At 44.0% G+C, this 13,242-nt stretch overlaps 1 protein-coding gene across 2 annotated transcripts in view; it reads right to left on the reverse strand.

Annotated features, from left to right (window-relative positions):
• Positions 1-33: 33 nt before the first annotated feature.
• Positions 34-13,242, reverse strand: part of sesn1 (sestrin 1) — a 51,365-nt gene continuing 38,156 nt past the window's right edge. The window contains exons 1-9 of one of the 2 annotated variants that reach the window (XM_018672649.2): positions 4,224-4,482; positions 3,333-3,398; positions 3,029-3,229; positions 2,757-2,939; positions 2,244-2,480; positions 1,879-2,133; positions 1,601-1,791; positions 1,340-1,484; positions 34-1,237 (exon numbers count right to left, since the gene is read on the reverse strand). In XM_018672649.2, the coding sequence (XP_018528165.1) occupies positions 1,151-1,237; positions 1,340-1,484; positions 1,601-1,791; positions 1,879-2,133; positions 2,244-2,480; positions 2,757-2,939; positions 3,029-3,229; positions 3,333-3,398; positions 4,224-4,325 (1,467 nt within the window). In that variant the 5' untranslated portion in view covers positions 4,326-4,482 and the 3' untranslated portion in view covers positions 34-1,150. Of the gene's footprint in view, positions 1,238-1,339; positions 1,485-1,600; positions 1,792-1,878; positions 2,134-2,243; positions 2,481-2,756; positions 2,940-3,028; positions 3,230-3,332; positions 3,399-4,223; positions 4,483-13,242 lie in introns of those variants that run through there. The other variant, XM_018672648.2, reaches the window with a different exon arrangement.

Genomic DNA, 13,242 nt, shown 5'->3' on the forward strand with positions numbered 1-13,242 from the left:
TCAAAGACGTACTTTTTTTCCTCTCTCTCTCTCTCTCTCTCTCTCTCTCTCTCTCTCGTTTCGTTTGTGTGAAACGTGCAGAAACATCCATACCTCAGTCATCACATGAACACAGAAATCATCCACACGTGTACAGTCAAACTCAAAAAAAAAAAGGGGCTCAGACAGTGTTCTTTGAGTTTCTCTCCACACCTCTCTGGTTTTCACACACTCCTTGGATTAGCTTACATTGACATTTGAGATTTGGGATGGGGTGGGGGTAGAGGACAAAGGGGGGGGTGGGGGGGGTAATGCAGTGGATTTCTAATGGATAGGGGCTTAGGGGATATAAGATATAATGGGGTTGGGGAGTGGGGTTGGTGGTGGGTGATTTAGGGATCAATATGATCCCGCTGAATACAACATGGGAGCAGCAGCATCAGCACGTATGCACACTGTGCTGGATAGTTCAGGCACACATTAAAAAAAAAAAGAAAGAAAGAAACACACAGCCCAAAGTTAATGCTTCCATCTCCACTAACAGCAACCACGTCGACAACATCCACGTCTCTTAATACAAAATGAAATAAAAAGATATTCAAGAAACTAAACAAGTATAACAGTGACAACAGAAGCAAAGTGCAGGCTCTTTGCTGCTGCACAGCTTTCTGGGGATTTTTTTTTTCTATGGGACCTTCACTCTACTAGGAGACAGAAGAGATTGGCAACCGCCGCGTCACACACTGGAATACTGAAACGTCGTCCTGGATGCCTCCGGTGTCAGTGCTCTGGCCCGGCACAAATTCCCCTCCCCTTGGCTGAGCAGGAGTTTGCTCCAGGTTGCCCTCTCTTGGCCACCTTTGGCACTGCAGGCAACATGAACTGAGTTTGTGTATCCACTTGTAGTTTGAGATGAGTTTTCTTCAACAGTTCTCATTTTTCTTCTTCTTCTTCTTCTTCTTCTTGCTTTTCCGTTTGTTCTGATCCTCTTCTCAGCATCCATCCAACAAGCACTGTCAACAACAACGACCCAGGACTCTCTTCCACACATCTCTTCCTTTTTTTTGTTGAATCCCTCCCCCTTTGATTTTCTTTTTTTTTTCTTGAAGTGTCCCATAATGAGCAACAACAATGACAGTAAAAAGACAACAATAAAAACGCCAAAAGCACTTCATGTCATGTAGCGGGTGATCGCTCTCAGAGCGTATAACAGTTCTGCTTGCATTCGCGCTTCCATAAGAAGCAGATTAACGTGGACCTGGAGGGTACACAAAAAGAGAAGAGACGGTCTTTAAACACTGTGCTAGAGTTAACCACTTTTAAATAGTTGCAACTAAGAGGATTCTGGATTTCATCTCACCTTCTCGGAGTGCTGAAACTGCCTCCAGAAACTCTCATACATTCGTTTGGTGGTCTTCTCAGGACTACACACCATGGTCTTGATATAGATCTTAAAGCTACGGTCCAGAAGCTGGTTTATCTCACCGTAATCATAGTCGTCATACCTGAGGATCGAAGAAAAAACATGTTAAACACAGACTCAACAGTGCTGATGAGGCAGCACAAATTACAAAATAAAGGTTGTTTTACAGAACTAGAAAAAACTGCCCCAGCGACTGACCTGATGCCAAACATGCAGTGGATGTAGTTCCAGATGGCCCTGCGCAGCATACTGGTGTCCACATCCTTGTGGGTTGCCATGGTGTTGTAGGTCAGGTTGTAGGCCATCTGGAACTTCTCGTCGAGCATCTGACCCACATCAGGATACAGTCGGTTGACCAGAGAGAAGCCGTGATCCTCCCAGCTGTAATCCTGGATAGAGGAGAGACAGGAAGTTAGTAACACACCTTTTCAGCACGTATAGATGCGCTCTATATGCAGAGTGTATTTAGTCCTTACCTGCACTCTAAACGTGGGCACATGCTCCCCCCTCCTGGAGAAGTCCTTGTAGCCGTAGCTGGGGTCCTCAAAGTGTCGGGAGATGTCCCTCGAGGGGACACACTCCTCGTCCTCTGCCGTGACCACCAGCATGCTCTCTGTCTTCTCCCTCTCAAAGCGAGTCGCCATCTCCTCCTGGCTGGCCTCCTCGTCATCACGGCACTCCTGCAGCTGCTTCATGCGCTCCATCAGCACCTCGACCTCACCACACACCTCCTGCGAAAACAAAGAACAACGTCTGCGGTTAGCATCTTAACAGGGCTCTCACTTTTATCTTTGTAGCTCATCTCTGTAGCACACACACACGCCATCCCATTACCACTCACCTGGTTGCCGAGCAGATCATCATGGTGATTAGCATGACCATTGCCGTTGGCAATGTCACATACGCAGTACTGGCTGAGGGAGGGGGGTCTGAAAGTGTGTCCGCCGTCGCAGTGAATCTCAGGCGTGATGCCGCAGCCGAACGTGAAGGAGGCGAGGGAGTGGTAGTGTGTGAGGAGGACCACGGCGTGGATTAGCTCTGCGAGGGACCAGCTGTGTTCCTCCGCCTTCAGAAGGCGCTGGAATAAATAAAGGAAAAAACCTGTGAGCGATGCTGACCGGAGCCAAATAATGACTTCAATATCACTGACCTTTTAGGAAGTGGGAAAATATGCTTTCACCCTTCAAATCCAATTTTTTTGTCTCTTAGTTTTTCCCCTGCCTCACCCCCTATTGCCCTATATCTTCCTCCACCACCACCCAGCTATACTCCAGCCTCCACCCATGACCTCAGCCTGTTACATAAGACTTTTAATGTCCACATCCACCCTCCGGACCGTGCCCGTCCCTCTCACCTCGATGTGTTCCTTGGTGAGAAGCCAGGGTCGGTGGGCCAGGATTTTGTTGAGCTCTCCGAGCTGCTGCAGCTTCTGCGGTGCTTCGTCCAGGCCGTTCAGCCACTTCGGGTCTCCCCCGACCTGGAGGAAGTCGTTCACGTGCAGGTTGACCAGGTATGAACACTGGTGTCTAGCTGCCGCCTGCAGGATCAGAGAAAAAAACAGAGTTAAAATCACTGGGTATTTACCTACATGAAACTGGACTTGCAGAGGGGTGGATGTGGCCGCACCATGATGCCGATGTAGTGTCGGTAGTGCAAAGACAGGGGTCCATCCATCTGCAGCAGGTAGTGCTGCGTCCGGAGAAAACTCTCCAGGTACTGTGGGTGGAAGCCCATCACCAGAGAAATGTTGTCAAGGCGACCGAGGGCTGCAAACGCATCCTCAATTATCGCTTGTGTTCTGGCGTCCACTTTACTGACTTGAAGAATCTGACAAAAAAACAAATTCAATATAATAATTCCAAAAAAGAAACCTATTTGTAACAAGGCTATGGGTTTTAAATTTCCATCAGGATCACTGGCTGCCCTGTACCTCTTTTTCAGGGATAAATCTGCTGGGTCCGTTACCTAGGGGTCTTGGAATCCTTACCCCCAAGTCCTGCAAGACACAGAAAAGGAGAAAAAAGTGCGTTTTAAATACCACAGGAAATCAGAGGAGCTCCGATCATCACTTCTTGTGTCTACTGAAGTCCCGCTACTGTCACTTTACTGCGGGGCAGACTGAGTGGCTTTGTTTGTCTGACACCAGTAAACCTGACCAGCTCATGTTGGTTTAAAGAGAAAATTACAATAAAAATGCGATTTAAGGTTCTATCCAATGTAGAAGCAACATCTTTGCACTGTCGCAGTAAACTGATGGATAAAGGCAGAATTCGGTTCTGGCGCTTCATAATTGATGATATATCCAAAACATGCAAAGTGACATTTTGCCCTCATAAAAAATTAAAGCACAGGAGAAACCTTTACATAGCCTCTATTATGTCCTGTAACTTTCCGTTGCTTGTCGGGACATGTCTTACCAGCGGACACCATCCCGCAGCGCACAATGAAGCACGTCAAGTGGATGGATGAATGAATGACCACGAAATGCACATTATTCAGAATTGACACTGGCTTGAAAACGTCCCTTTAAACGTGCCACTCGCACGTCTGCTGCTTTTTAACTAAAATCATGTCAAGGGACAAAATCCGGAGACGATTTCTTGCCCGATGACCACAAACTCCTCTGAGTCGTAAACAAGCCTGGACAAAAGACTGCACTGCAGCTTGTTTGTTTAACGTACAAAAAACAGAAATGTCGCCAGAAAACATCAATAACGCGACACATATTCCTGAACCCCGGCAGCAGACTGAGGCTTTAAAAGGTTGCGTTTCTTTTTCAAAGAGTGTTATTTGTTCCCGGAGCCCCTTTTCTTTCTCTTACCTTTTTGCTGAGCCGTTCACAATGGGTACATATCTTAAACAAGCCTGACACCGCAAAAGAATTATTTTCCACGTTTTCTGCCGGTCCGACCGCGTGCCTCATCTCGTGTCCTCGCTTTTCTGGGTATAATTTTTTTTTTTGATATATATAAAAACGTCTCCTGGGTGGCTGTTTCCTCCTCTCTTTGTTCCTTGAGGCACTGGGTAAAGTGCTCAGTAGTCAGCTGTTGCAGCCCTACAGCAGAATACCGTCCTCCTTCGCTCATACATTCGGTAAATAAGTCGAGGCTCGCGTGATTGACGCGTGCGGCAGCCAATCAGGCGGCGAAAACAGCCTCGCGCCGGCCAATCAGGCGGCGGGAGGGGGGGCACGTGGGGGCGGGGCTGAGTGTGAGAAGAGGGGGGTCCAAAACGTGAGCAGAGAGAACAATCCCCACCACCTCTCACCCCCCCTTTAAGAAAACATCATCACTTCTCTCTCCTTCTTTTGTTCCCTGCTGCCATTGATCATGATTGAGTTTACTGTTATGCATCACACCCTGTGTGCTAGATAAAGGCATCAATCAATCCAAGGTGATTATTCCTTGATTTTGCCATCCAATCACTCAAATCAATAATGAAATCAATCATTATGATATGGAGAAACCACCATGCAGGGGGGTGGTAAGAATAGTTTTCTGTCATGCTGCCAAATGTAGCTGGAAAAACCAGGCGTGTTTGCGTGTTATCTGTGTGTGAATCGGTGCATTCAGTGAAAACAACAACAACCACGGAGTCAGATCTAGCAAGCAGCAGCAGGTCTCCCCTAAACTGAGCCCCAGCCAGAAGAAAGTAGAGGTAGAGGTCCGCTGTGCAGAGGATCAGCATCAGCACGCAGTGAGATATGGAGCTGCAGGACCTGCTGCTGCGACAACAACAGCCCTTCAGTTAGTGGTTTTGCACCGCAGCCTATCAGACCGCTGATAATGTCATTCCTCCACCAATCAGCCCTGGTCTGAGAGAGTCCTTTTAAACGCCAAGAGGAAGCAGAGATAAGGAAGGCAGCTCTTATGGCTTTGTTTATCCCAGCTCGACAATAACACGTTCACTGGAACAGTGTATAACTAGTTTATCACACCACTGTGGTTAGAAAGTCAATAATTACTTCGAATTATATCAGATGAGATGTCCTGAAAACAACGCCTTGTGCTGCAAATTGTATATTACAGTGTAATATCCTTAATTCATTCATACAAGTTTGTTGAGGAAGGTTTTTTTAGTACCAGGAGCAGTACACTCGTCTTTGAAAATCCTGGTAAACAAAAGATAAAGAAGTTGTATTTTTGTGTAAAAGCACACGCAAGTCAGTTGTTGTTTCCTCTGAGGATTGCCAAAAACCACATTACAAAAGCATCCACATATTAGCCAGTATGCACACATCGGAAACGCACGCACATCTGTGCATCATGTTTCTGGGTGAAATTTCTAAATAACATGTTTTCCCTCACAAAGATCCCACAAAGACTCATTCTATGGGGAGAAAACTTCACAACACTTTTGACTGTTTGTGAGATACTGTCCTTGTTTCAGTGCATCCTCACTGCAGTAACTCTCAATCACGCGAATGTACAGCTGAACTGTGAAGGGATACCCAATAAAAGCCAGACAAACAAGTTAAATTTGGTCATGACGAGTTGAAAGAGGAAGCCAAGAAAAGGCAAGTCTGCCCCTGTGCACCATGATCAAGAGCCTACCCGGCCAGTTTGGCAACTGACTGCGAGTCCTCAGCACCAATAGATAGATAGCACAGTATTCAGCAGGTTCATTGTGTGGACTGCCCCCCCCTATACACACACACACACTCTCCTGCTCCACTCCCCCCCTGCCCCCTACACCGGACCGTCCCCTGATGCCACAGGGTGGGGTGTGGGGCAGCGGTAAACATGTTCCCAGGGCTGGAGTCAGCACTCCCAGGGGCTGCCGGGAGCCCCATGGCTCAGCAAAGCTGCAGAAGAGGCTGGTCAGCGTTAGGGTTTACGACACACCAAACCCTTTCACATAAAAGCGCTTAGGCTCGGGGGTCCGGCCTCGCGGACAGGGCCAAACAGTATTGTCAGAGTGCACGCACTGACTACTCTGTGGGGCTTTACTGTACTCACATCAGGAGTATCTGTGTGTGTGTGTGTGTGTGTGTGTGTGTGTGTGTGTGTGTGTGTGTGTGTGTTGCTGGGACTCAGGCATATGTTCCTTCCCAGATTCACTAAGGCTGAGGTTACATCTCTAGTTCATTTTCTTCAGTCCAATTAATACTTAACAAGTTTAAATTGTTCCCACTGCTGATTTATTCACCAGCTGGCAGAACAGACTTTAAACAAGTCACATTAACTAACTTGTACATCCATACAATATCACACTCTGGTAAGATTCAGAAAACTACAGAAAAAGCTAGCAAGTGAGTTGAGGTGTTTTTATCCCAACACACATTTAGTCCAATCTCTGCTTCATGTGTGTTTGAACTTGTCTGCACATTTTGACTTCTTCTGTCTCTGTTGTTAGAAAATAAGACAAAATATTTGACTCCAGACTTCAATATGTTATGCCTGGCTTATATTAGCACCTGTAAGACCTTGCCTGTTCTAAGGGAGTTGTTGTTTTGTTTGTGACCTCTTATAACAAAGCAACGTGTTCTTCCACTTGCATGTTTGCTGGTTGTGACCATTTCAACCAGAGGGTAATTTGTTCTTAATTTTAGTTCAGAGGCATTCATAGGTAAAAAGTAATTCTAGAAAAAGGTGAAGATTTGTGTAAAGTCTGATTAAAAGAACATTTTGTTCATGTTCTCACTGGTACTTGTCCTGATAATCATCTCTCAGCACCTCAGCTGTTTCTTCAAACCCCTCATGGGAGTCCTGAACCTCAGGTTGGAAACCGCCGTTTCACGGTGTCTTCTGAAGTTTGTTCAGAACACAGTGTGACATAAAAACCACACTGCAGGTGTCTTGGGGGACTCTGAGGACCTACATCTGTAGGCATCTCAGTTATTTGATGTCTACTACAGAGAGTTTGAATGATGTTACTCTTAAATGTCTAATTGCTAAGTCAAACTGAAAAACTAAATGAGAAAATTATCCAGAGATAAAATGAAACACTCCAAACAAGCTTGTTACGAACACACTTCAATGAACGAGCAACAGGAGCTCTGTTATTCACTCTTTTAAACTTACAAGACAACACGGCGGCACAGAGACTCATTAGCTGTTGTAGGGGCTAAACCGGTGACCTTTCAGTTATGGGATGGCCATTAAAGCACCACGCCACCCTGGAGATGTGACTGTGTGAGTCTACGGGCCTTTGGAGTACAGAGGTTAGGACAACACTGGGAGGATAAGTTCTGACATAGGGGAAAGGCTCCTGGAAACAACAGGAATCATCTCAGATTTGTTTTACCAGTGTGTATATCATCAGATAGTGATCTAGTGGAGGAAAGGCCCGAACAATGGACACATTTCCGCTAGCATTAGACTAATGGTAATAAAAATACTCCCATAAAGGCTAATAGTCAGGAAAATTGTTCAGATTAAAAGTTTTTTACATAAACTCTTTTACTTTTCATCATAAGAAGCAGTTTTCTGCTCATACCTGGCTGCTTAAACAGCTTCCACCCAACTGAAGCTTCTCATTTGTTTGAGACATTATCATGGCAGACAGGTGCATTTTTAAGAACAGAAGCAAACAACCTATATTTATAATACAGCTAAATAAAACACAAACACACTCAGGGGGTCTTTCAAAAAAAATTAGGATAGGAGAAACAGTAGTAGTGAGATTTGAAATTATTTTTGAGGTCAAAAAGAAACAGATACAATATTTTATTTTAAAGTTTAACTATTACACTTTTACAAGTCGCAATGTAGCTTTTACAAATTAAAAATTCAAATCATCAGAAATAAACCCCATTCAGTTCTGTACACTCTGGGGTTTCGGCGCCATAGCTTTACACGGTCACTTATGACGGCTAAAGTTAGCAAACTTTAGTTTGTCAGATGAGTTCACCGACACTACATTTTTACATTTGCCATCATCCCACATTACTTCTTATGGTCATAGAAACTGTTGTTCAGAAAATGTTACCCAGGCTCATTTCATGCATGAGCTAGTGGCCACAGAAACTTAATGTGCATTTTGCATATGGCAGCATCAGCATGTACACATTTTGTGGAGGAGGAAGGAGGAGGAAGAAGGGCACAACAGTGTAGAAGTCATGTATTTGCTCATATTTTGGTGAAAAAAAAATCACTGACTAGAACACAGTGAGCATATATATAGATGGTAGAAAATGCTGCAAGAGTGTCCTGACAGGTTTATATGGATGTTTTGACACTTTTATTACTTTGTCATTAGAGGAATCCATTGTGTCCACTTCAAAGCTCCATGAAGGCACGAAACACAGATGTTTTACAGCCAGCGTTCAGGCCCACGGAGTGAGAGTGTTTCATACTCAAATGATAGTATCACTCTGAGAGTGCAAAACCTGCCACAGAGAAAAACATGTCGCAAGTTCAAAAAGTGACTTTGCCACTGAGGAATGTAAGGTTTATGTAAGTACAGCAGTAAACAGATACTGTATGTGTGACAGTTTGCATGTTGTTGTAACATTTTACAACAGAGTTGCTGACAGTAGATTGTGGTATAAAAATGGATACTAAAGAACAAACAATTAGTAGTTTTAAAACAAAGCAGCTGTTTCATTAAGTCATCTGTCTACTGTTAAAAATTAGTTCACTAAACTTTTTAGAAATAAACAAGTATGGCAGCTTCTCTCTCAGATGCTCACAAAAGCAGTTGTTTTTCCTTTATGAGTGTGGAGCAGAATTAACAACAGCCTTAAACCAATAAAGAGGATGATAAAAGTTAATAAGATTAAAAAACAGAGAGGAAGCCAGGGCAGGCGTAAACTCTGCACATATGTGTCTCAGCGCTGCGGCTGCTGTGTTTTTTCATGCAGTTAGACACAAGGGAACCGCAGAAACTGTGGGGATGTTCAACAAGTGGCAGAAGTCCACCCGACCAGTTCAAACCTGACCTATCAGTGCAGAGAGGAGAGGAAGCAGAAAACTCTCGAACACTGACATAAGCCTAGCAACAGGCTTCCACCAATCACGGGGCAGAGCAACAGTTACAGGAACCAATCTTCTCTGCTCTCTCTCTCTGCCTCTCTTGTTTCTCTGAGAAAAAAAAGAAAAGGAAAACAAGAAAAAAAGTTCTTCCGAGGTATGAAGTTCACTGAGCAACCTAATCTGGTCTGTTTCATAGAAAGTAATTCAGTATTTGCGCAGTTGAAATGTCTGTATGTTTGATTTTCTCTGACGAAAAAGTGTCAAAACAAATGTTTCCTAACTTTACAGCAAACACAAAACCACATGGTTCAACTTAGCCCAGAGGCTCACAGCAGCAATTCTCATATCTGAAAACAGCCAGAGAACTTTTTCCATGTAAACAGATTGAAGCTGTAGTTACTGTTTTTAACAGTAAAGGAGCAAATCAATTCATTTAAATGCCACAGATCTGCACATATGACTTTAAACTTTAAACTTGTGCACAGATAAAGAGTGAAAACTGCAGACTCAGAGGGTATCCCCCACCCCACTCTTCAAACACAGCTTTAGGTTTGAGCCTGTTCATCTATCACTGAGCATTTAACTGAGCAGACTGGAGGGTTAACCCTTACCTGTCCAACAGGCCACAGAGCAGCCACCAGCCTCTAAAACTGTTGAAGTTGCCAGAACTTGTTGATCATAAGCTTCAGAGTCAGACATGAGGCTCAGTGTAGTGTAATTTTAACCATAATTTTCATCTGATGTAAAAACTTATGAGCCCAGGTTGGATCAGTGTGGGAATTAACTGGACGAGAGATGCCTCTCGGCCCTCTTTGAGCGACTTTTGGCCCCTTTTCTTCTCCTTTTTTCCCAGTCGCCTCTTCTCTGATCTGTGTGTATTCTGGCAGGCTATCAGAGTGGAGAGGTCTCGCCAAGCGCCGGCTTTCCTGAGAGGAGAGGCGTGCCCCCCCAGACCATCAGGCCCTGGACCAGTGCACACCAACACTGAGAGGAAGCGGCGTTCCCTGGATTCCATGAAACGCAGAGGAACTGCAGAGACCTCAGGGAGCGCACGGAAAAGAGAGAGAAGAGAGAGGGGAAAGAGGTCTCTGGGACAAAAGATAACCTCTCTTTTATGACTTTATGCTGCCAGGCGTGAACATGCATATACACAGTTCTCCAAATAATGTATATGTGGACGACAATCCTGGGGGAAAGGCGTTGGCGCTGCAACCCCTGTGAGCACGTGAGGAAGAGTGAGTTCCCGGGGATGTTATTCTAACAAGGAGAGGGCAGCTGTCACAATACAACAGGCTCCAAGAGAAAAGAGCCCATAGAAAAACAGAAAATACCAAACCCTCCTCTGCTATCTTTAGCCTGATATGACACAGCCACCACAAATCAATAAAAAAGTCGCCAATTTGCTTCGCTTGTCCTCTTTTCCTTCTCTAAAGTCTCTCTGTTTCTACAATAACAACCTCAGCTGTGCTATGACCAACCCTGCCACCCCCCCCTTCATCATAAAGTTTACCGATGGGAAACACAAGAGATAAGACTGAGGGGCGAGTCCAGAGGTGCTGCCAAAAGTTCAAATGACAAAACTCAGGGGCTTGAGAAGTGTTGGAGCAACTGTTAAAGATACACGCACGTTGAAATCTAGGGCAAGCTTATCTCTATTACTCATGTTATCCGAAAACATGGGACTAACAAAGCTGACCTTATATCAGCATTGAGACGCTAAGAGCCCCAAAGAAAACAGCTCCCTTGGTCTGATGCTGCTGCACAGCTCCTGGCATGCACAGCTGTTTTTTTCTCTCTCGCTCTCTGACGAGACCTCGGCTCTGCTGACTGAGCAAAAAAAGAAAAAAAAAAATGACTCATCTCACTGGGAACCTGGCCAAAAGGTTTTTGATCATTCACCCTATAATTCTTAATGGGCATTGTAAACCCCCTCACAAAGGAGCCAACCCTCCACCTGTTTCTGTGAGGATAAAGAAAGACGATGATTCACGCCCAAAAATACAGAGAAACAGCAAGCTCATTACAGCAGCTCACGGCCGACGACGCTCCAACTGGTAATCACATGGGTGCTACTAAATCAAAAGGCCATAAAAACTTGATGAGCCGTCGAGGTTAACAAACTGTTTCATCATTTCCATGTAGCTGTTCACAGAAAACAAGAGAGTCAATAACCTCTTTTTATGTAACAGAAGAATGGTTGACAGTCATGAGAGCGGTGATCCAGTGTGAGGTATACCAGCTTAGACAGCAGACAAAAACAGACACTGATAAAGTCTGATGTAATACATCACAGAGGCTATAGCAAAGATTAGAAACTATTGCACTCCACAGTAATCTGTACTTCTGTCTGTTCCTGACGCTGGTTTCACTTCTGCCCTTCTCTGTTTCCACTATCTACTCTCTCAATCTGTAACCTTCACCAGGATGTATTTTGATTGCAAAGTTGAAGAGGGGATGTGATACTGCTGTACTTTAAGGGGGGGAGGAAGTGATAGGGCCTAATTGTTGCCCTCAGAACCATTTTGGTCGTGTCCTATTACTTCATTAATAGGCAATGAGCCCCCAGTACTGAATGGCAGAACAAAATGGGTGGCAGAACCTCATTTGAGTGCAACGTCACGGACACTGCTCCATTAATGTTTAATCGTTTATGAAATGTCTGTTTGATTAGGTGGAAACTCGATCACCTTGGCCTCTGTCCTCTTCCCCAGTCATCACTGACTATTTTAAGCTGCTGATGCTTCATATGACATTGGACAGAAGAAATACGGCAAAGTGTGAAGGTGGAAATGTTGAATTTACATTTTTTGTAAAATGGTATTAAAGTGTTCACTGCCTTTGTGAATGATTAAAATTGGCTTTTGAAGGAAATGTTGAAGTTGTTCTATTTCTTCATAGTGGCTTAAATCTCCCCCAAAATTCAGTATAAGATAAGGGGATTGAATGAAGTTTTGTACATGAAGTTATAATAACCATTCGCTACCCCCTCTCCCCCTTAGTTACCGTTCTTACATGGCATATATGCAGTTTACAGTGATAATGCTGCCAGATTAACACTCAAACGTCTTAGTATTTTTTATAACGATGATTTCAGACAGCCGCAGACAAAAGTAGGCTTCACATTTCTGATCATCAATGATTTTTCCACTGAATCAACAGCTGCTAGTGGCAGCACCAAGAGTTGGTTGAAAACACAGTCTCTGGCTGTCTTTTTTAAGTTTCCAGATAAGTCATTTTAAAATGTGAATCTTATGAATGGGTCTTGTATGCTCACATACATTATATGTTGTCATCCCACTCATTTTCCAGGTTTTTCCTTTGTCACCTGTCTGTATTGTATGTACTGTATATATCACGTGTATGTTGAATTTGTGTTCAGTTAATGAGGTGGGTCTCAAAAATTTAATTCAATCTCATTGTGACTTTTCCTGTTCTACAAGGATTAAGTGCAGGTACATTACATTGCAAAATGTGCTGGTTTTTACCTTCAGGCACCTCTGGTTTACTGTTTTTTACTATCTTGGACAAACTCTGCCTCCAAAAATCAGCAGAAACGGTAGCATCTGAGAATCAAAAAGACCAGAGAAAGGTCAATGGGACAAGTTTGAATCACAGAATCATTATGTACCTCAGCTCTTTTTCTTTCTGTTCACTTTTGTTCCTCTCAGACGTCCCATTTGGTTTTTCTTGCACCATAAGTTCAACTTTAAGCAGTGGTTCAAGATGAAGTACAGAACATATACACAGTGAAGCCTGCAAACTCAGTGTGTGCAAACAAAAGAGGGATGAGTACCAACATACACAAAGTCATAGTACATGTACATACATGTCTTTTTAAGACTTCCAGCAACCAGCAACTTCCTCAAATATGAAAACACAAACACGTGACATGAGATCATGAGTTTGTACTGTCTAAAACAACAG

The sequence above is a fragment of the Lates calcarifer genome, linkage group LG7_1 (genome assembly GCF_001640805.2).
Source record: "Lates calcarifer isolate ASB-BC8 linkage group LG7_1, TLL_Latcal_v3, whole genome shotgun sequence".
NCBI lineage: Eukaryota > Metazoa > Chordata > Actinopteri > Centropomidae > Lates > Lates calcarifer.